The sequence below is a fragment of the Bacillus rossius genome, chromosome 1, assembly GCF_032445375.1.
Source record: "Bacillus rossius redtenbacheri isolate Brsri chromosome 1, Brsri_v3, whole genome shotgun sequence".
NCBI classification, from domain to species: Eukaryota; Metazoa; Arthropoda; class Insecta; order Phasmatodea; family Bacillidae; genus Bacillus; species Bacillus rossius.
In genome coordinates, this window is record NC_086330.1 from 21606872 (window position 1) to 21627692 (window position 20821).

Below are 20821 nucleotides of genomic sequence, written 5' to 3' on the forward strand. Positions count from 1 at the left end.
CTGACTATTTTTTCAATTCGTTTAACAAAGCTACTATTAATTTAAGGTAAAATGAGCAAGAAATATTTCAAGGTCAAGCTATTAAGTATCAAATCTTTTTTATTGCACAAAAATAACCTTTCATAGAAGTTCTAGGCTTACAAACATTAGCTACTATTTATAATACTATTAAGTTATAAAAAAATATGCAGAAAAATCTTGATTTTTTTTAACTTATGGCATGGCGAAATTATAATTTCTTTAATATTTGAAAATATAAATTCATAATATATTTTTAACTTGAAATCATACATATCGCTGAATTATTCTTCTTTTGTATGGAATCAAGCTCGTATTTGAAGTTTTCACTAAGAATATCAAATTTTCTAAAAAAAAAAAAATAATACCCCACTTTTATATATACCTATATAGTTTAATACTAGTGTGTTTTAAAACAGAGAATAAATTTAAATTTTCAAACTCCAGTTATAATAATTCATCGAAATTTGATAACATATATATAAATTTAATTAAAAATTATAAGGAACTTACCTTGAAACTCAAAGAGAGAAAGAATATAACAGAGTTCCTTAGTAAAGTTTCTTATTATTATTTGATATAAGTAATTTACAGTGAATACAGAACTCCTCCGGAATAACTCGCGAAGTATTAAATATTTAAAACATTTGGTCTATTTTAGTCGTTTAAGTGTCTTTGAAATTTGAAAGCACCTACTTCAGAACAAAAAAAAATATATTTAAGTGTTCGCTTTATGGTGAAATTAATGTACAAAACTTACATTCACCACCTCTGTATAGACAAGTCAGTCCAAAGATAGCAACGAAAATTTCTACTGAAAATTTAGTTTCTTTTTCCCATAGTAATTGCCATAGGGACCAGAAAAATTCGCGGGTTCATTGACCTCTATTATAGACTCCACAGTACTTAACAAACTCGAGGTAATGACACCTGTTCATTGGCTGCTGATTCGTGAGACGTCTTAACCAATTTTTTTCCATGATTCGGAACTTTCTTGGTTTAGGTTTTTCCATTGGCCCGAAGTTCCCCTGATGAAATGTGGGCCCAATCGCAGAAGCTGTACGAAGGTATACTTTTTTTTTTTTGTGTCAGTCCATTGCGAAATGAACTCGCGAATTTTTCAGGTCTCTAGTAATAATTGACGTGGTTATGGCCCTCAAACTGAGCGCGACGGGGCGATCAGACCCCGGCGTGAATCTTGATCCAGTGCCGGAAGTACGGCACGCTGGCGTACACGCCCGGGTAGCCCTTGCGCGCGCAGCCGAACCCGAAGGAGACGATGCCGACCAGTTTGCCGGCCTGCACGAGTGGGCCGCCCGAGTCGGTGAGGCATGTGCCCTTGCCGCCGCCCGACACCCCGGCGCACACCATGGTGTCCTTGATCTCGTGCGAGTAGCTGTGGTTGCACTGCGCCTGGTCGACCACTTCCACCTGCACCTGCAGCAGCTGGTCGGACACGGCTCCCCCCTCCGAGGTGGCTCCCCAGCCTGACGTCACCACGCTGCTTCCGGCCGCCGGCACCTCGCTGGCCAAGGAGATTGCCCTCACCGTGGGGAGGTACTCGAACGGTATCCCCACCTGCCGGACGAGGAACATACATACGTCCTCTTTGCTTCCCGTTCAACGGCGGCGCGGGAACGGAGACCGATATCTCAGAACATTTCATGCTGCATTCACAATGCACGTAACAAATTGCCAAAAAAAAATATATATATATATATATATATCCAGTCATGGAGGGGAAGCCTTCTTTTCACAGACGAGAGAGCCAAAACCCGAAGTTCCATGAAGTTTATGCTTTTTTTTCCGTATGTTTAATGTAGCTATCCCAACCAAATTAATCGTCCACAATGTTTTAAGGCATTTATAATGTAGCTACCCTAACCTAATTGACCATTAGTATCCTTTTATCAACACCGCCATGTTTATTTACAATTAACAGAAAAACAACCAAAGAAGCACGATCGGGCGTTTGGCTCTCTCGTCTGTGAAAAGAAGGCTTCACGTCATGGGGACTGTCGACAGAAGTGAAAACTTAAAAACTTTGTTTTTAAATGTGAAATATGACATCATTTCTACGTCAAATGTATGTAAGAAAATGATTTTGGTATTATATCAGTACGATTTCAGCATGATATCATTTATCCTTACATCATTTTTTTAGTCACTACAGTTGTATGTAAAAATTACGTAAAAATTCATTACCTAGCTGTGACTTACCAGTGATGTCAGACCTAGGTCATGTATTCACGTGGTCAAATTAACTTCACTTACTGCTATTACAGCATGTCGGTGATGCGATCTCACAAGATTTTACCCATCAAAAAAAGAGCCCGTCACGCACATGATACAGTCGAGTAGGTATATACAATTTATTAGTGTATATATGCGTATACATGTACACAGGCCGGTGCACGTCGCCAGACTGGCGCAACACGTCACTAGCATGTCGGTCACGCAAACCCATAAGTTTTGCCCCTACCAAAAATCGCTCAACGCGGGTAAGGAAGTTTTCACTTCAAAAATTATTAATTTAAAAGTTACGAAATTTTAATTTAATTTAAATAATATTTCATGTTCCGAGATCACAAAACGGGCAGAATTTGCATGTATAATGGAAACATGACTACCACCGCAGATTAAATACTCGGCTTCCATTGGTCCCATGGAGCAACGTAAACGGAAGAGCTCAGCATTGTGTGCGTGCTGTTGAGGAATCCATTGTTTCGTGAGTTCCGTCTCCGTTTACGTGATATGATATGTCTCCGCTTCCGTGTCATTAATGAACGGGCCTTATAAATGCAATGTTGTAACTTGGAATGTAAAGCCATAGGAAATAGTTTCAGATTCTGTAAGAACAAAATATGAAATTAATAAAATTTAACTAGAAAATAACCTAATTCTTCATTATAATGTCAAGTGCATTATACTACAGTATTTCTTGGACTCTTGACTATAGATGAAATATCGTGTAAGTTAATTTTTAGAGTTGTGTAAAATGTCATTCTACGAATAATATAAATATTTAAACATACAATGAACATCTAATAAAAATTTAAGGAGTTTTAAAATATTTTTTGTTAAAGAAAAAAGTATTATTATTGCCTAAATTTTTCAATTCCATGGAAAGGTTAGCAAAATAATATTTAATTTTCCGTATACATAAATAGAAAAGTAAAAAAAAAATTATAAAATATTCAATTCTTTTCTTTTAACTTTTATTTTCTTGAAATAATTATATTTTGGTTGTTATATGTTTATTATTTACTAAACCGGAGACTTATATTTGCAAATGAACATTCATAGAATATCACGTTGCTTTACCCTGATTAGTGATATGTCGTGGTTCGGTACAGGCTTTGAATAGTAGCTAGCGTGGTTGATGATCTGAGTTGCCCCATGCTCGTAGCCTCCGCTGTTGGCGTTTGATGAGCCAACTCGGATGTATACATATAATGCATTACAGCTGAAAAAAAAATAAAAATATATATGTTATAGTATTTGTTTCAACAATTAAACATCATCCCTGTCACTTTTGTAAAAGCAGGTAATTTTTGCACAATTTAAGTAATATTGTTATTTAAAAAACTGCATAAAATGAATTATAAATAAATCCAGTTCCTTTACACAAGCTTTGAATTTTTTACATATCGCAAATTGTTTGAAATTTTAATTTTGGCTCATTAAAATGTCGCAAATCCTAGTCATACCAATAAGAACCTAAATTTATATAAAATACTTAGTATACAGAAGTTTCTGTAAAACAGAAAAGAAAGTCAAAACATTTATTGAAACATATTATTATGTTTAGACCTATACTCCAAACAGAATATAACTTATTAAAATCACTTCTCTGACTTCACCAGCAAAAGGCTTCATTTTCCTGGCTTAGTTTGAGGGGCCATAACCACGTCAATTACTAAAGAAAGAAAATAAATTTTCAGTAGAAATTTTCGTTGCGGGGCGTACGTAAGTTTTGTACATTAATTTCACCATAAAGTGAACACGTATATATATTTTTGTTCTGAAGTAGGTGCTTTCAAATTTCAAAGATACTTTCAACAACCAAAGTAGACCAAATTGTTTAAATATTTAATTATGAATTAATAAATTAATCAAGAATATTTTTACTACCATTAATATATTGCAGAAGCACAATCTTCTATAGCTTATCTACAAATTAATGTCAGTGAAAATGAACAAATGTGAACAATGTGTGTAATATATCCTACAATAAATTACTCTCTTTAGTAATTTAAACTCTTAAAAGTAGATTTTTAGTGAGATATATATTAACACTAAACGATGATTTTATTAATGCCAATGCTTTTGGAAGAAATTCAATTAACTTATTTAGACCTTTTTATACATATTTAAATAAGCTTTAAGGTGTTGTAATAGTTTAGCTGATAAATAAAAAATTAAGTTAAATATATATTTTAAGCAAGCTTAGGTGACCGCATATCAGATGTTATAATTGACCTAGAATAATTTGGATACCAACTTGCAGCCTCAAAAATAATTTATGTGGAGATTCTGATTGGTCTCGTAACCATCATATTTGCTTGAAAACTTATCTAATATGACCAATTCTGGCCATTGGTTAGCAGGGCTTCATTGTAATGAGGATGAAGCTAAGAAGGAGACCAAGGCATGATAGGTATATTATTTTATGAGTACTCTATCCTCTTGAAACATTTTTGTAGCTTCAAATATACTTTTGGTGTTGTGAAATTCGTTTGAAGTTAACCGACACAAAAATTTACTTAAATATATTATATTTCTATTTAAATATCTGAAGGTGGTTTGTACCGCTATAGATAATATATGATGACGTGCTAGCCCTTGGTGCTGTTATATTTTTATCGTAAATATAAATTTAAGAAAAATTGAATATATGTATTAATTTGATGTATCATACACGTTTTTTTCTTAAAGATAATATTCTGAGCTCATTTTAATAATTGAAAAAATCCATACTTACTGAAGACTACAATGAGCAGCACTTAGAACAAAAGCTGAGCTTATGATTACGGCTCCACAAATATGTTGGCCATTCAGCAATATTCCTGCCTGAAAAAAAATTATTTGATAAATTTAAAAATAAAATCAACAAATTTTTATTTACATTAATGTTACATAATGTATATTATTTCTACTTCTCATATTTTAGAATTTAAAAGACCGACTATTAAAACATATGATTTAGTTAAATGTTGGTCATCTACACAAATAGTGGGACAAAACCTTTTTTTTTGCGCACAAGTAGAGAGTATAAATTTCCCATATACGTTTAACAAACAGTTTAAAACCATTGTCTTAGTTACTTCCTTCTATATTTTAAGGAATTCTTTTGTCATGTTTTTTTCCTTCCTGGTATTACACAAAAGAATATTTTTATAAGTAATGCAATTTAAAAAGATGTGTAATTTCGCAGCGGTTTTTTCTGGGAAAAAAAAAGTGTCCTTGCGTCTTTTAAATCGCAATAGTGTGTTTAAGAATAAACAGTATATAGTCTATGGAAGTAAATTCTTATAGATAAAGATAATTTAAAAAATAATAATAAAAGAGTTTAAATAAGCTTAAATACTTTTGTGGCCTATTAATTTTTAAAAATTACATAGTTTTATTGAAATTATTATTTTTCCCAAAATTATCCTCATTCAGAAAGACATTGTGGAACCCTTTATCAAATTAATTACATGTAAAATTGTTAATTTTTTCTAGGTGTAAGAGCAATGAGAATTTCTTAATGTGGTTGCTAGCTCAATATTTAGTTTAGTGAGTTAGGGAGCTTTAATGAAATTGAGATTTTGGCATACCTTGACTTGAGAACATATTATTTTGGCCTTAAAAGACAAAGTTTCTGATAATAGCCATATAAATTTCATCTACAGTCCAAAGTTTTCCTGTTTTTAATGTTAATGAAAATCTAAACTCAACATTTTTCTCAAGAGCTAACTAATATTTGTTTCAAAACAACTAGAGTTAAAGACAAACAAACAACAGAAAATACAAAAAAAAAAAATTGAATAAACTAACCTCAAAAAACCGTATTCACAAAAATATTATTCACCAATTTTAAAACATTACTTGTTTTAACTTATTACTAAATAAAAAAATTATGTTTCTACAAGTATTTTAATATTTAGTTACTAATAATATTTGCTTTCATCTATATACAAATCAACCAATATTTGTTACGGTAAAGGTAAATACAGAATTTTTTTATATTAATTTTTAATTTCAGAATGGAGAGTCATTAATATTTTCCTGAATTATATTTAAATTTACTTACGTGTCATAAATTTAATATATGTGATAAATTGAAATCAACATTAGGGGAGCGGGGGGTAATGTGGATCAGTGGGGAATGGCGATCACCCTCTTTTCTCTGTTCCTACGCATGTTGGGCGCATCCCGACGTGTGCTGCCATCTTTATTGACGCAATGTAACTATGTGCTCTTCCTACATCAGAGTCATGTTTTTCTCCAGTGTGTAAAGTAAAGTGGAAGTTATTTTGTTGTTTTCTTGTAATTTTCTGCACTAATTGCTTTAAATGTAAGTAATAACAATAGACATATCGTCACTAAATAGTATTATTTACGTATTACTGGTTATATTGACTTTATTTTAATGCCAAATTGATTTTTAAAAAGTTAATATTAACGTTTCTGTAGCGACCAATAAGATGGCGGGCATGTTGGGGCAATGGAGATCAGTGTGATCGCCATTCCCCGCGTATGATCGCCATTCCCCGCAAGTTGTCATGATAGTTTAATTTAGTTTATTGCCTCAATTAGATCTATTTTTAGTACATTTTTGGACAAAGATGTTGGTCAAGTCATGGTTACAAAATACAAAATATTGAATAAATAATAAGAAAAAAAATATTCTGAAACACTGTCAAACAATGTCTTTTCTTCTGTTGGTAATCATGATTGTAAAAAATGGCCAGCATTTACATTTTTTGTAGCATTATCCTGAAACGATTGGTCTGACGCCTACTATTTTTTTTTAGTGCACTTAATAAATCACGGCTGGTCGAGGCAGTGTGTGAGAAATAACAACGCTAGTGTAGTAAGCCTCCTAACAAATGCATATTGAATACTTTTTTGCTATGTATCGTTATTTGATTATATCAATAGCAATATAATATTAAGATTTGAGAAGAGCGGCGTTCGATTTTGCAGAGAAGAAAGGACTTCCTCACAATTTAAATAAAGCTAGCAGAATGGCAGGGCGGGACTGGCTTGACGGATTCCTGCGAAGAAACTCATTGCTTTCCGTTCGAAAGCACGAAGCAACAAGCATGGGGCGAATAAAGGGTTTCAACAGAGAAGAAGTGTCAAAGTTTTTTAATAACATTGAAGATGTAATGTCCAAGCATAAGTTTTCCCCTCCTCAATTATTTAACATGGATGAAACAGGAATGGGGACTGTTCAAGAACCTGGCAATGTAATTGCGCCAAAGGGACAAAAAAGAATTGGTTCAGTTACGAGCTGGGAAAAAGGGGAAAAATATTACTGTCATATGTTCAGTGAATGCTGCTGGTAGTTTTCTTCCGCCGTTGTTTGTGTTTCCACGAAAAAGAATGAGCCTCACTCTGGAAAAAGATGGACCTCCTGGAGCAATATGCACATGCTCAAATAATGGTTTGTCAAATGAAACCATATTTATGGACTGGCTTCGACACTTTCATGACCATGTGAAATCATCTCCAGAGCAACCTGTTCTGTTGATCCTTGACAACCATCACAGTCATGTGATGCTTGAAGCATATGACTTTTCGAAACTCCATGGAATTGTCATGGTTTCAATTCCACCCCATTTCTCGCACCGCTTACAACCACTAGATGTCACATTTTTTGGGCCACTGAGAATGTGATATTTTTATGAAGTCGAATGCACAGAGAATAATTAGGCCTGATGACTTTGCAGCTCTGTTAAATCGTGCCTATTCACATGTAGCCACAATTGCCAAAGGTGTATCAGGATTTAGAGCCACAGGGATTATGCCTCTGGATGTTAATATATTTACAAATGAAGACTTCATTTTTGAAATAGAATGTGGAAACCAAACTACCGTGCCCCAGGCTTCCTCTTCACAATAGGAGTCCATGCCATCAAATGAAATGCCTACAACAGAACCAATTGCCGCACCCACTTCTACATGGAACAGTCCTACAGTTTCTTTCAAAAGTGTTTCACCTCTACCCGCAAAAGCACAATCAGTGAACACTGTTTTGAAAGGTAGAAGAAAACAAAATTCAGAGATATTTACTGCCATACCACAAAAGAAGAATTTGGAATTGAAGGCCCAAAAGAAAATCGAAAAAAGGAAAAAAAAAACTAACGAATCTGCACAACGAAAGAAAACAAAATGGTCACTACATCAAGAAAAACTCCAGCAAGAAGATCCAAAAGGAACGTAGAAATGGAGTTTGCTCAAGTGATACATCTTCAGAGTGCGACAATGTTGACAAGAGAGATCTTTATGACGACGCTAAAAGTGATGATATTTCTGAGTGCGATGAGGGAAAATGCTTATTGTTTGGTGAATTTGGTATGGAAAATGAAATGTGGTATAGGTGCACAGTTTGTGGGCTTTGGGCTCATTCTCTCTGTACTGGATGGGAGAGTCCTGAAGGCTACACTTGCGACTTATGTGTACGTAAAAATGCAAAATGATTCTAAAGAATCAGTTAACGATATATAGGTACTTCTTACCTACTTCTTTTTTTAATGCATACCTAGTCTTATTTGGATGTAGTCTAATTAGCTGCATTTTTTATTAGGGCCAATTGTACCATGTAAATGCTAGTGCCCTGTTCATATATTATTCATATCTGTTAATGTAGGCATAGTTATCCAAATGGCTGTAAATCGTTTATTTCATTCCAGTTTCAAAACAAGTTAACATTTGATGTTTTGATCACGATTGCCCCATATCATGATCGCTATTACCCCAAACTGTGGGTAATGGCGATCAATGTAGTACATGTACTTAATATTTTTTAAATGTTGATGTTTTATTAAAAATCAGTAGGTGACTATAAAATAATATAGTCTAATGTGTGCCAAAAGTGTATGATTTTTTTCACTTCGTTAATAATGTTTATTTATGTTGAAAAACTGATTTTTGCTTAAGTGATCGCCATTCCCCCCTGCTCCCCTAATACTAGTACATTAGTACTCAAAATTGTTTACAGAAAATAAGTATTATTATCAAGTGTAGATGAAAATGTCAAGACATATGTAAAAAAACTAATTGTTATCAATACAAAAAGGCAAAACTAAAAAAAAAAATATTTCATGCAGTAATAATTTTTAGTAAATTAAACAAACAGATTTTAGCGAATTTACCTGGTATGGAGCTTCATTTATGCTAATTTCATGTCCTCCAATAATACGTTCATCCAGCTGAACGGACGCTCCTGAAATACACACTTTTAATTCATACAAAATTGTTTGTAATAAATGGTTTATTTAGGCTAATATGGTATCCACATGCTTTATGTGTATATTAATATCTTAAATAACAAAATTACGGTAGTGATTTCACAAAAGTTTTTTAATTTATCTTAACTGTATTCTTTAAGATTCATTATGAAATTGCTAATTTGACACAGAAGTAGTTTAAAAACGAGTGGTGAGTTTTTAACAATAATTTTCTAACTAGTCAACTGCTGAATTTATAGTGTAATTAATTTAATATCCTTAACTTAAATTAACCTATGAGTACTAAATTGTTGAACAACTTAAAATAAGAATTTATGTCTTAATAGGTTTGAAACATTTTTTTGTAATATGTAAAAAATTTTTTACAAAATTTTAAAAAATTAAATTGTTACTGTGCAAAACCTAAATATTGCGTGCAAAATTTACTTAATTATTTTAAAATAAAAAATTCAAAGAATATAGCTTAAAATTTATGATTGAGAAAATATATTTGTTTAATCAGCTTACCGTTGGCACAAAAAATCAAATAGCAGGCAAACAAAGTTCTAAACATCGTGCTTAAGTAGTGTTTAATAAACTTTCATATTCCTGGGTATTTATTGTTCTGGGTATCTACAACAACGCCATTAGTGAGCAAATAAAATTAATTGACTCTAAAACTAGGCACGATAACATAAATTATACAAAACAAATCTCGACTGAGCCTATCAAATGTGAACAAGTTATCTATTACTGATAACTTCCTTGGTCAAGCGCACAAATTTGGATTGAAATGCTTCATTTCATTAACAATCTCAGTATATTTGATTTCTCAAAGCATGAAAAAAAAAAAACTGCAATACAGAGCGAAACTTCGACACAATATACCTCTTCGACGTAACTCAACCTCAAAAGTAAAGAGAGTTTATACTTACACAAAAAAGTATTATTTTTAACTTCTCTTGAAATTTTCTGGTAGGCAAAATGAAGACGAGTTATTTTCAATGAATTTATATAAAGTAATTCTAACAATGGAAATAATGGTGTTCAATCAAAATAAATTTTATGCATGTAATATTATTTTTAAGTTTGAAAAAACGTAGCGCATAAACATATGAATATAATCACATACAAATTGCAGACAAACGGTATCGTTTATCACAAACGTACCCTTGAAAAATATTTTAAATAATCAGTAAATATGTATAAAACCAAAGTGATATTTTTGTAGATCCTTAGTTTTCCTCACAAAATAGTTCACCGTCTTTCACTTACCGTTGTGGTGTTAAATACACCCTTGGTCTCCGATGGATTCTAAGATGGCTTCGTGGAAGAAATGTATGTCATTCTTTTTTTATTTTATTTTCTATCATGTTTTCCCAAATTATTTCCATGGCAATGGCTGCTGCATTCTTGATGCTTCCTGCGTCTCCATGGCAACGGCTATTGCATTGTTGATGTATTCTTCGTCGCTTGGAAATGAATAATGCATTATTGATGCGCTCTAACGAATTTTTGAGATAGTTAGAAGTGCCAGGAATGTCGTTGCCCTACCTCAAACGAAGGCTTCTTGCCAATGATTTCGTTCCGAAATCTGAATTCACCAAAATTATGTGCTGGTACTAGACTCTGTGTTAAACGTCTGCAGAATAAGCGAACATAATAAGTGGCAAACAGAAAGTGGTAGCTCTATTTAACCAGCGAATACTTATAATTTTAACCGAAATGCCCTTAATTTTTAAACTATTGGAATTAACAATAATGTTGGCTTCCAGTTTTACTAACAAAAAACTGCCTACCACGCACTAACTATAAATATAAGATTATAATATATTATTTCCCGGTCAAAACCAGGTATTGCAGTTAAGTATAAATGCAAACTGTTGAATCCAATATTTCTTATTTTCAAAATTAGATTTTTTTTTACTTTTAATTTGAGGCGTTTCAGTAACGTACCCACGAAAAACTGCATGTATAGTGAGTACTGAGAGAGTTTTCTGCTTGTATACTGCTGTAGCGAAGCCCTGGCGCATCAGCTAGTAAGTACACTTATAATACATTCATTTTAGAATTAATAATTTAGATACATATTATTTTGAATAACTGAAAGTCTATTTAAATATATTTAAGTAATTATTTAAATAAGTTATAAAAGCGTGGTGTTATTTTGGAATTCCAGCGTACAGGCTTGTAGCATAATTATTATTTTATAGAATGTGTCAGCAAACTCTAAAAATACATTACATAAACTTGTAAAATAAATTATTCTGCTGACCTGTTTCAGATATTTCTGTCAGTTGTATAACAGTTTTTATTGATTTTAATTTTAGTTTTTAAAAATCAGTTGCAGTAATTTTTTATTTGTATTACCATAAAAGATTAAGTAATGAATTAAAAAACTGCCTGTAGTTTCGCAAATGCGTATTGTGTTCAGATTACAAGTCTAAGACACCAGTATAAAAGCAATGTTTTTGATAAAACCCTTCAAGTTTCTAAGATATTTTTGTGTTTACAATTCTACTCTTTTAACACTTTTAATAAGTCTTCTGTTCATTAATATCTTAACATGAGTAGTAGTTGTTTTGATATTATTACCCATGGATTATAATGAATGTCTTCAAAGAAGTAATGCAGTTATATAGTCATCTCATAAGTGTCTCGCAAACTTAATGCTTGAAAAGACCGTTGAGAAAGATATTTCAATTTTAAATCGCTAGCACCGATACACCCAGAGTACAATCTGTGTAATACCATTTTTAAGTAAGTAGTAATAATGTTTTCCAATGCTATATTTGGGTTATTTCTATTCTTGTAACAAATATAATATAATTATTATTTAAGACGGAAAGTATGACGATAAATTTCAGAATAATAGTAGTATACAAACGTTCCTCCTGAAAAAGGGTTCAGGGTGTGGATTGTGATTGTCGGTCCACCATCTTGGATTGTGATGTCACGGCGGCCATCTAGGATGATTCTGACCTTGATCTTTGACCTTGACCTTGACCTTTGACACTCAAAATTTGCCAAAATTGGGCAAAATTTGCCCAAAATTCCTCAAAAATTGCCAAAATTTCCATTTTTGTGGAAAAAAAATTCCGCCAAAAAATCTCAAAAAATTTAACAATTCAAAAATAAGGTTTCGAAAATCCTCAAAAGTCGTTTTGCCCTAGAAAGAACCCGAATTCCTAAAAACGGCTTAAGCATCCATGTCTAAAGCCTCCGGTAAGCCATTTCTAGGAATAAGGATACCATGACCGCCATCTTGGATTATGACGTCACCGTTGCAATTTACGTTACGGCCGCCATCCTTAAAATCTTTATTTGTAATCCGATTTAAATGAAAAAAATTAAAATTTATAAAAAAATTCAATTAATAAAATATAATAAATATATTAAAAAAAATTACTGTTACGACACGGAGCTCGGAGTCTTCGGTTCGAACCCGGTGAGGGCAAAAAAAATAAAAATGGCGACCGATCCTTCCCCCGTGGTGGGTGCAGGCAGACTGACCCCCACCACTTTGTTAATAGCATATATATCGTCAGGTAACATGACGTCATGTCCGCTATCTTGTCTTCGTTGCTGGAAGCCATCATCATTGTATAGTTGGCTAGAATGCGCTGACGCCATGTTCGTTTAATTCTTATCCGCCAGAGTGCAGTAATAATTTATTATTACTGTGACACCCGCCATCTTGTCATTTGGACGCCATCTTGAAAATCCGTAATTTTAATGCTAGAGATGCAGGAAAAAGTTCAAAATTCATTAAATAAATTGGCAATAAATATAATGATTGATTAGATCGACTAAGGTCCTTGGTCCGAAACCAGTAAGAGCAAAAAAACAACAACAGATACTCCACAGAAGTAACCTACAGACTGATCTACCAAGGTACGTATATCGTCAGCTAATATGACGTCATGTCCGCCATCTTGTCTTCATCCACTCGAAACCACCATCTTTTTTCCGTCCGCTAGAGTGTGCCGATACCATGTTAGTATAATGTTCTGGTCACCATACCCTTGTCCTCAACTGTTGACCTTGAACTTTTTTCTTGACCTTGAAATTTGACCTGGACCTTGAACTTAGACCTTGACCTTGAAATTCGACTTAGACCTTTGACCTTGACCTTGAAATTTGACATTTTACCTTGACCTTGTCGACCATCATGGATCCAACATCTTGCATTCAGTACATGCTACAAGGAGCTACGACATGCTAGTGGTCATTACCACCATCTTGTTTTCGTCTGCTGGAGGACACCATCTTGTGCATGTAATCGTCTTACCATCATGCTAGTCTAAGTTTTACGCGCTAGAGTGCAGTAAACATTTATTACTACTGAGATACCCGCCATCTTGTAATTTGGGTGCCATCTTGAAATCATGTAATGTTTTAGCTAAAAATGTGGGAAAAATTCCAAAATTAATTTTAAAAACTGGCAATCATTCAACATATTAATTCAATCCGCTCCTGTCGATGGTTCGATACTCTATCGATGTATGAATGTTTAATTTTATGTAAAAAAATAATAATTTCCATAAACCATGTTCAAAATTCTTAAAGAGACTTTAAATACTGTATTACCATTATCCTACAAGCCATCAATACCAACATCTTGGAAAATTCGTAATAATTAACCTAGAAATTCAGGTAAAAGTTCAAAATTCATTAAATAAATTTGCAAACAATAAACTGATTAATAAGGTCGACTAAGGTCCTTCGCACGATACTGGACGAAGCTAAAATAAATTTAATTTAAATACCAGAAAAGTTTAAGGATCGAGAAATAAAACACCACACATTCTTTTACAAACATAATATTTATTACACAATTTCTATCTTACTACAGGATCACTTGCGAAAGCCAGCAATCTTAAAAACATTTAGCCCTGCATAGACGTGCAACGACTACTTCTTAGCTCCAACAGCTCCAAATGCTCCATCAGATCCAAATGCTCCAAAGGCTCCAAATGCTCCAAAAGCTCCAAATGCTCCAACAGCTCCAAATGCTCCAACAATTCCAACTGCCTTTTCTTTCAACAGCTCCAATGATATTGGGCTACAATGCTACGAGACTAAGAGACTACGAGGCTACAAGGCTAAGAGTCTAAAAGGATCTAGCTGGTTACAAGTTATACATGGCTACGAAACTACATGTCTATGAAGCTACCAGAATACAAGTCTACTCGGCTCCAACAACTCCAACACGCAATGTACGCAATGTACGCGCAATACATGCAATTTAAGCGCAATAAATGTAATGATTACCCAGTACACACAGGAAACGAAAGGAAGAAATAGTACACAAACAGAAAAAAACGGAACGTACACAAAGTACACACAGGAAACGGAACATACACACAGTACACACAGGAAACGGAACGTACACACAGTACCCACAGGAAACGGAACGTACACACAGTACACACAGTACACAAGTACACACAGGAAACGGAACGTACACATAGTACACACAGGAAACGGAACGAACACACAGGAAACGGAATGATATTTAAATACAGTAGCGGAAACACAGGCATAGTTGGAAATCAGAATAAAATAAATAAAACATTACATTTTTACTTCCAATATTTAATTTATTTCTCAACATTACACAAATACAATTAAAAGAAGCCATTATTGTATGTAGCCAGCTTTCCTCAGTTCTTTGAGTATGAAGGATATTTCTTTGATGCACGAATAGTTTCCTGCACAAAGCGAGCCATGTAGAAGTCTTAGCCGGTCAACCAATATGTTTGGATCTTTCCATGATGTGTAATCAATCTCTTCTACCACCATATTACCTGCTTGTTTATTATACATACTTTTAATATCACAATAGTACCAATGATCATAATAATCATTATCAGATTTATTTATTATAACACATCGTTTCCATCGTTTCTGTCTCAGGACACCGCCACATTATTCGATCTTGTCAGCTTTAGGTGCTTCATCACAGTCTATGCCTTTGTCAACAGCCTCAGAGTCACTATAACAATCACTGTAGAAGACATCCTCTTCACCCAGTTTACCGTATGAATTCGATATCGATGATGTCGAAGTGTCTCCATCGTCTCCTTGCTTCCTTTTTAGGAGTCCATCATTTTTACAAAGAATGGATAATCTACTGAATATAGGCTTGAATGTATTCTCACTTTACATGGTGTTGTTACTTCCATTATTTTCAGTCTTCCCGAAGCCATCAGCATCCTTCAATTTATGTTCTTCGTCACGATCGGGTGAGCTAATACCATCACGTTCAGGACAAGGAAAATTATTGTCGTAATGCAGATCACTCTTCTTTAGTCTAATGGATCCATCGATGTCCTCTATGCCGTAAGTGGGCTTGGCTTTACATGTTTTATCATGTCTGTTTTAGGTGTCAATTCGTGTTAACAACCTGCTACACCGATTACAGCTTAAAATTTTGCGTAGGGCTAGTGGGTTTTTAGCACAATCATTCCTCTCATGACGTCTAGCATTCTTCTCATGACAAAATCCTTGCCACAGTATCTACAGCAGATTCCTTCCGATTCAGCTGCAGATAACAAAATCATGATCCATAGGAGCTTCTGTGACTAATGTTAGATACAAACTGACAGTTTTCCAATTGGAACCATTTTTAAATATAATTTTTTTTATATTTCATCAGCGAGAGTTAAGTTATATAATGCAAAGCAAATTGATGCAAATAGTTCTGCTTGTCAACAACAGGTGTCGACACATTTTTGCTTGCAGGTAAATATTATTTATTTAATGTGGTATGCGGGATGCTCACTAATGATCGCAAAAGAAGGAAGGCTTCGCTAGACATAAAGGAGAAGGAAGTTCGTCTTTCGTGATAATGTTTCTCTTCCATCTTATCAGATATTTTTGGACTAAGTATTGTTTTTTATTTTTTTGAAATCCACCTTATAAAAAAATGTTGTCAGTTCTGATTTAGTACCAGAAATTAACAATTTATTTGCATCACAGGATATAATGAAATAACTCATTAGGTAAAAAGTCCTTCATGCGGAGATCAATTTCGCATCTATAACCAGAAGCAGTCGGAGAAAACCATCCGATGTCTAGTCAGGAATAATGAGAAGCACTTAAAGAGAACCATCAAAATATTGTCAATAATAATAATCAGGAGCACACGGAGAAAACCATTATTATATTGACAAGAATAATCAGTAGCACACGGAGAAAATCACCATAATATTGTCACGGTCTGGAAATTTCATTACTATTTTTTCTTAAATTTATTTTACTTTTGTTTCTCGTTAGGTTAACGTGTTGGTGTACGTGCGCGTTTCCAGGCTCGCCCGGTTGATTTCGACACGCGGGTATTGGAATATAGGTTACTGCGATAGAGTTTACTGGCACCGCGGCTTTTGCGAAGCTGCGTGGTTTGCGTTTTCTCGCGGGCCGCTGGCCAGGGCTCGCCGAGGGATTGCACCACGTTGTTCCAAAAAACCCGCTGCGCTACGCTAGTCTCTTGTTTGTCGTTCTGTTTGTTCTGCCACGCGAGGCTTTTGTGTATTCGTTTCGAGGACTCTGTCCTGATTAGTGTTGCCATCTTGCGTCCGAGTTTGGAAACGTAGACTGAAAAAAACAATCGAGCAGCGCAAGAGGGAGAGGGGGAAACTCGCTCGCGCCTGCGCAGAAGGAACAGCCGACTTCGCTTGTTTTCATTTTTACTTGTGGGAAGGGGGGACAGCCAGTTGCCCTGTGGCTAAGTTTTCCCGGTGTTCGTTTTTTTTTTTTTTCCGGCATGGCCTAATTTCGTAGTTAAAACCTCCTTCCAGGGAGGGGCCGAGGCTTTTTGCCTGGGGACCTCTCTGGAAGCCGGGTCCACGTCGGTTTGAAACAACTTTTCTCCGTCTCCAGTCAGAGGGTAAGTGTTTGGCTGTGATGGATAGGGAGACTAAGCTTCGGGCTGGACGATCTTCGTCCTGTACTTAATCTTTTAAGAAATAATGTAGTATTATTCCATCCCTATTATTTATTATTTTTTTGTTTTGGGAAAAATCGACGTCTGGTTATAAGCATGTATGTAGTGGTAACTGGGAAGTATACTATTCCTCAGCGGAGCTGCGGCGACGAGAGAACGGCCATGTTGTTGTAGCGATAATTGTTTGCTGGCTGACTTCACTTTAATGTGTATTTAATGTATTTATTCATTCGTGAATCTATTTGTTAACTTATTTATTAGTAATTCATAGGTTATCCGATCTATTATTAATTTGTTTATTAAATATTTGTTTAATTATTGTTATCCTAGTAAATAAAATCTGTGCTTGAATGAACTAATCATGTCTCTTTTCAGTACATAAATTATACCCTACACTTCCTGTATAGGGAGAAGACTTGGTCTCGAGTACCATGCCTACCAACGAGCTACAGTACCCCCCCCCCCTCCCCAATGTTATAGGTTATTTATTGTGTTGTGTATAGGTGTACGCGGGACGTCTGACGGAGTCACGTCACAATATTGACAAGAATAATCAGTAGCACACGGATAAAACCACCATAGCATTGACAAGAGTAATCGGAAGCACACGGAGAAAACCGCCATAAGTTTTCTTTAATGACATGAAATCTAAGAAAAAATAAATAAAAAAATAAAAATAAAAACGAAAATATAGAAAGGATTCTGCTAGCTTGTGAACATTTCATTGTTGTGCATCGTTAGAGTTGTAGTACAAGCCAGAATTCTTTGTATTTTTTCGTTTTTATTTTAATTTTTATATTAATTTTTTCTTTGATTTCATGTCATTAAATAAAATTTGAGGCGGTTTTCTCCGTGTGCTTCCGATTACTCTTGTCAATAATACGGTGGTTTTCTCCGTGTGCTACTGATTATTCTTGTCAATATTATGGTGGTTTTCTCCGTGTGCTACTGATTATTCTTGTCAATATTATGGTGGTTTTCTCCGTGTGCTACTGATTATTCTTGTCAATATAATGGTGGTTTTCTCCGTGTGCTCCTGATTATTATTATTGACAATATTTTGATGGTTCTCTTTTAGTGCTTCTCATTATTCCTGACTAGATATCTGATGGTTTTCTCCGACTGCTTATGGTTACAGATGAGAAATTGATCACCGCATGAAGGACATTTTACCTAATGAGTTATTTCATTATATCCTGTGATGCAAATAAATTGTTAATTTCTGGTATAAATCAGAAATGACAACATTTTTTTATAAGGTGGATTTCAAAAAAATAAAAAAAAATTACTCAGTCCAAAAATATCTGATAAGACGGAAGAGAAACACTATCACGAAAGACAAACTTCCTTCTCCTTTATGTCTAGCGAAGCCTTCCTTCTTTTGCGATCATTAGTGAGCATCCCGCATACCACATTAAATAAATAATATTTACCTGCAAGCAAAAATGTGTCGACACCTGTTGTTGACAAGCAGAACTATTTGCATCAATTTTCTTTGCATTATATAACTTAAATCTCGCTGATGAAGTATTAAAAAAATTATATTTAAAAAATGGTTCCAATTAGAAAACTGTCAGTTTGTATCTAAGATTAGTCACAGAAGCTACCATGGATCATGGTTTTGTTATCTGCAGCTGAATCGGAAGGAATCCGCTGTAGATACTGTGGCAAGGATTTTGTCATGAGAAGGAATGCTAGACGTCATGAGAGGAATGATTGTGCTAAAAACCCACTACGCAAAATGTTAAGCTGTAATCGGTGTAGCAGGTTATAACACGAATTGACACCTTAAACAGACATGATAGAACATGTAAAGCCAAGCCCACTTACGGCATAGAGGACATCGATGGATCCACTAAACTAAAGAAGAGTGATCTGCATTACGACAATAATTTTCCTTGTCCTGTGCGTGATGGTATTAGCTCACCCGATCGTGACGAAGAACATAAATTGAAGGATGCTGATGACTTCGGGAAGACTGAAAATAATGGAAGTATCAACACCGTGAAAAGTGAAAATACATTCAAGCCTATATTTAGTAGATCCTCCATTCTTTGTAAAAATGATGAACTCCTAAAAAGGAAGCAAGAAGACGCTGGAGACACTTCGACATCATCGATATCGAATTCATACGGTAAACTGGGTGAAGAGGATGTCTTCTACAGTGATTGTTAGAGTGACTCTGAAGCTGTTGACAAAGGCATAGACTGTGATGAAGCACCTAAAGCTGACAAGATCGTAGAATGTGGCGGTGTCCTGATACCGAAACGATGGAAAAGACGTGTTATAATAAATAAATCTGATAATGATTATTATGATCACTGGGACGATTGTGATATTAAAAGTATTTATAATAAACAAGCAAGTAAGATGGTGGTAGAAGAGATTGATTACACATCATGGAAAGATCCAAACATATTGGTTGACCGGCTAAGACTTCTACATGGCTCGCTTTGTGCAGGAAACTATTCGTGCTTCAAAGAAATATCCTTCATACTAAAAGAACTGAGGGAAGCTGGCTACATACAATAATGGCTTCTTTTAATTGTATTTGTGTAATGTTGAGAAATAAATTAAAGATTGGAAGTAAAAATTTAATGTTTTTATTGATTTTATTCTAATTTCCAACTATGCCTGTGTTTCCGCTACTGTATGTAAATATCATTCCGTTTCCTGTGTGTTGGTTCCGTTTCCTGTGTGTACTGTGTGTACGTTCCGTTTCCTGTGTGTACTGTGTGTACTGTATGTACGTTCCGTTTTTTCCTGTGTGTTTATTATTTCATCCTTTCGTTTCCTGTGTGTACTGGGTAATCATTACATTTATTGCGCTTAAATTGTATGTATTGCACGTACATTGCGTACATTGCGTGTTGGAGTTGTTGGAGCCGAGTAGACTTGTATCCTTGTAGCTTCATAGACATCTAGTTTCGTAGCCTTGCGGTCTTTTAGTCATGCAGTCTCGTAGCCATGTATAACTCGTAACCAGCTAGATCCTTCTTAGACTCTTAGCCTTGTAGCCTCGTAGTCTCTTAGACTGGTAGCATTGTAGCCCAATATCATTGGAGCTGTTGAAAGAAAAGGCAGTTGGAGCATTTGGAGCATTTGAAGCTGTTGGAGCATTTGGAGCTTTTGGAGCATTTGGAGCCTTTGGAGCATTTGGATCTGATGGAGCATTTGGAGCTGTTGGAGCTAAGAAGTAGTCGTTGCACGTCTATGCAGGGCTAAATGTTTTTAAGATTGCTGGCTTTCGCAAGTGATCCTGTAGTAGGATAGAAATTGTGTAATTAATATTATGTTTACAAAAGAACGTGTGGTGTTTTATTTCTCGATCCTTAAACTTTTCTGGTATTTAAATTAAATTTCTTTTAGTTTCGTCCAGGATCGTGCAAAGGACCTTAGTCGACCTTATTAA

At 34.6% G+C, this 20821-nt stretch overlaps 1 protein-coding gene across 1 annotated transcript; it reads right to left on the reverse strand.

Annotated features, from left to right (window-relative positions):
* Positions 1–565: 565 nt before the first annotated feature.
* Positions 566–10088, reverse strand: LOC134532969 (trypsin alpha-3-like). Its single transcript, XM_063370060.1, has 5 exons — positions 9990–10088; positions 9387–9457; positions 5003–5091; positions 3343–3484; positions 566–1596 (listed from the first exon to the last, which is right to left on the reverse strand). The coding sequence occupies exons 1-5, from the start codon at positions 10033–10035 to the stop codon at positions 1198–1200; spliced, it is 747 nt and encodes a 248-aa protein (XP_063226130.1). The 5' UTR covers positions 10036–10088; the 3' UTR covers positions 566–1197.
* Between the last annotated feature and the right edge of the window lie 10733 nt (positions 10089–20821).

Excerpts from the sequence above, each read along its gene's own strand:
- LOC134532969 (XM_063370060.1), bottom strand. The coding sequence starts at position 10,035 with ATGTTTAGAACTTTGTTTGCCTGCTATTTGATTTTTTGTGCCAACG. Across the intron at positions 9,458-9,989 it reads TTTGATTTTTTGTGCCAACG|GAGCGTCCGTTCAGCTGGAT; the intron begins GTAAGCTGATTA and ends TGTGTATTTCAG. Across the intron at positions 3,485-5,002 it reads GCTGCTCATTGTAGTCTTCA|CTGTAATGCATTATATGTAT; the intron begins GTAAGTATGGAT and ends TTTTTTTTTCAG.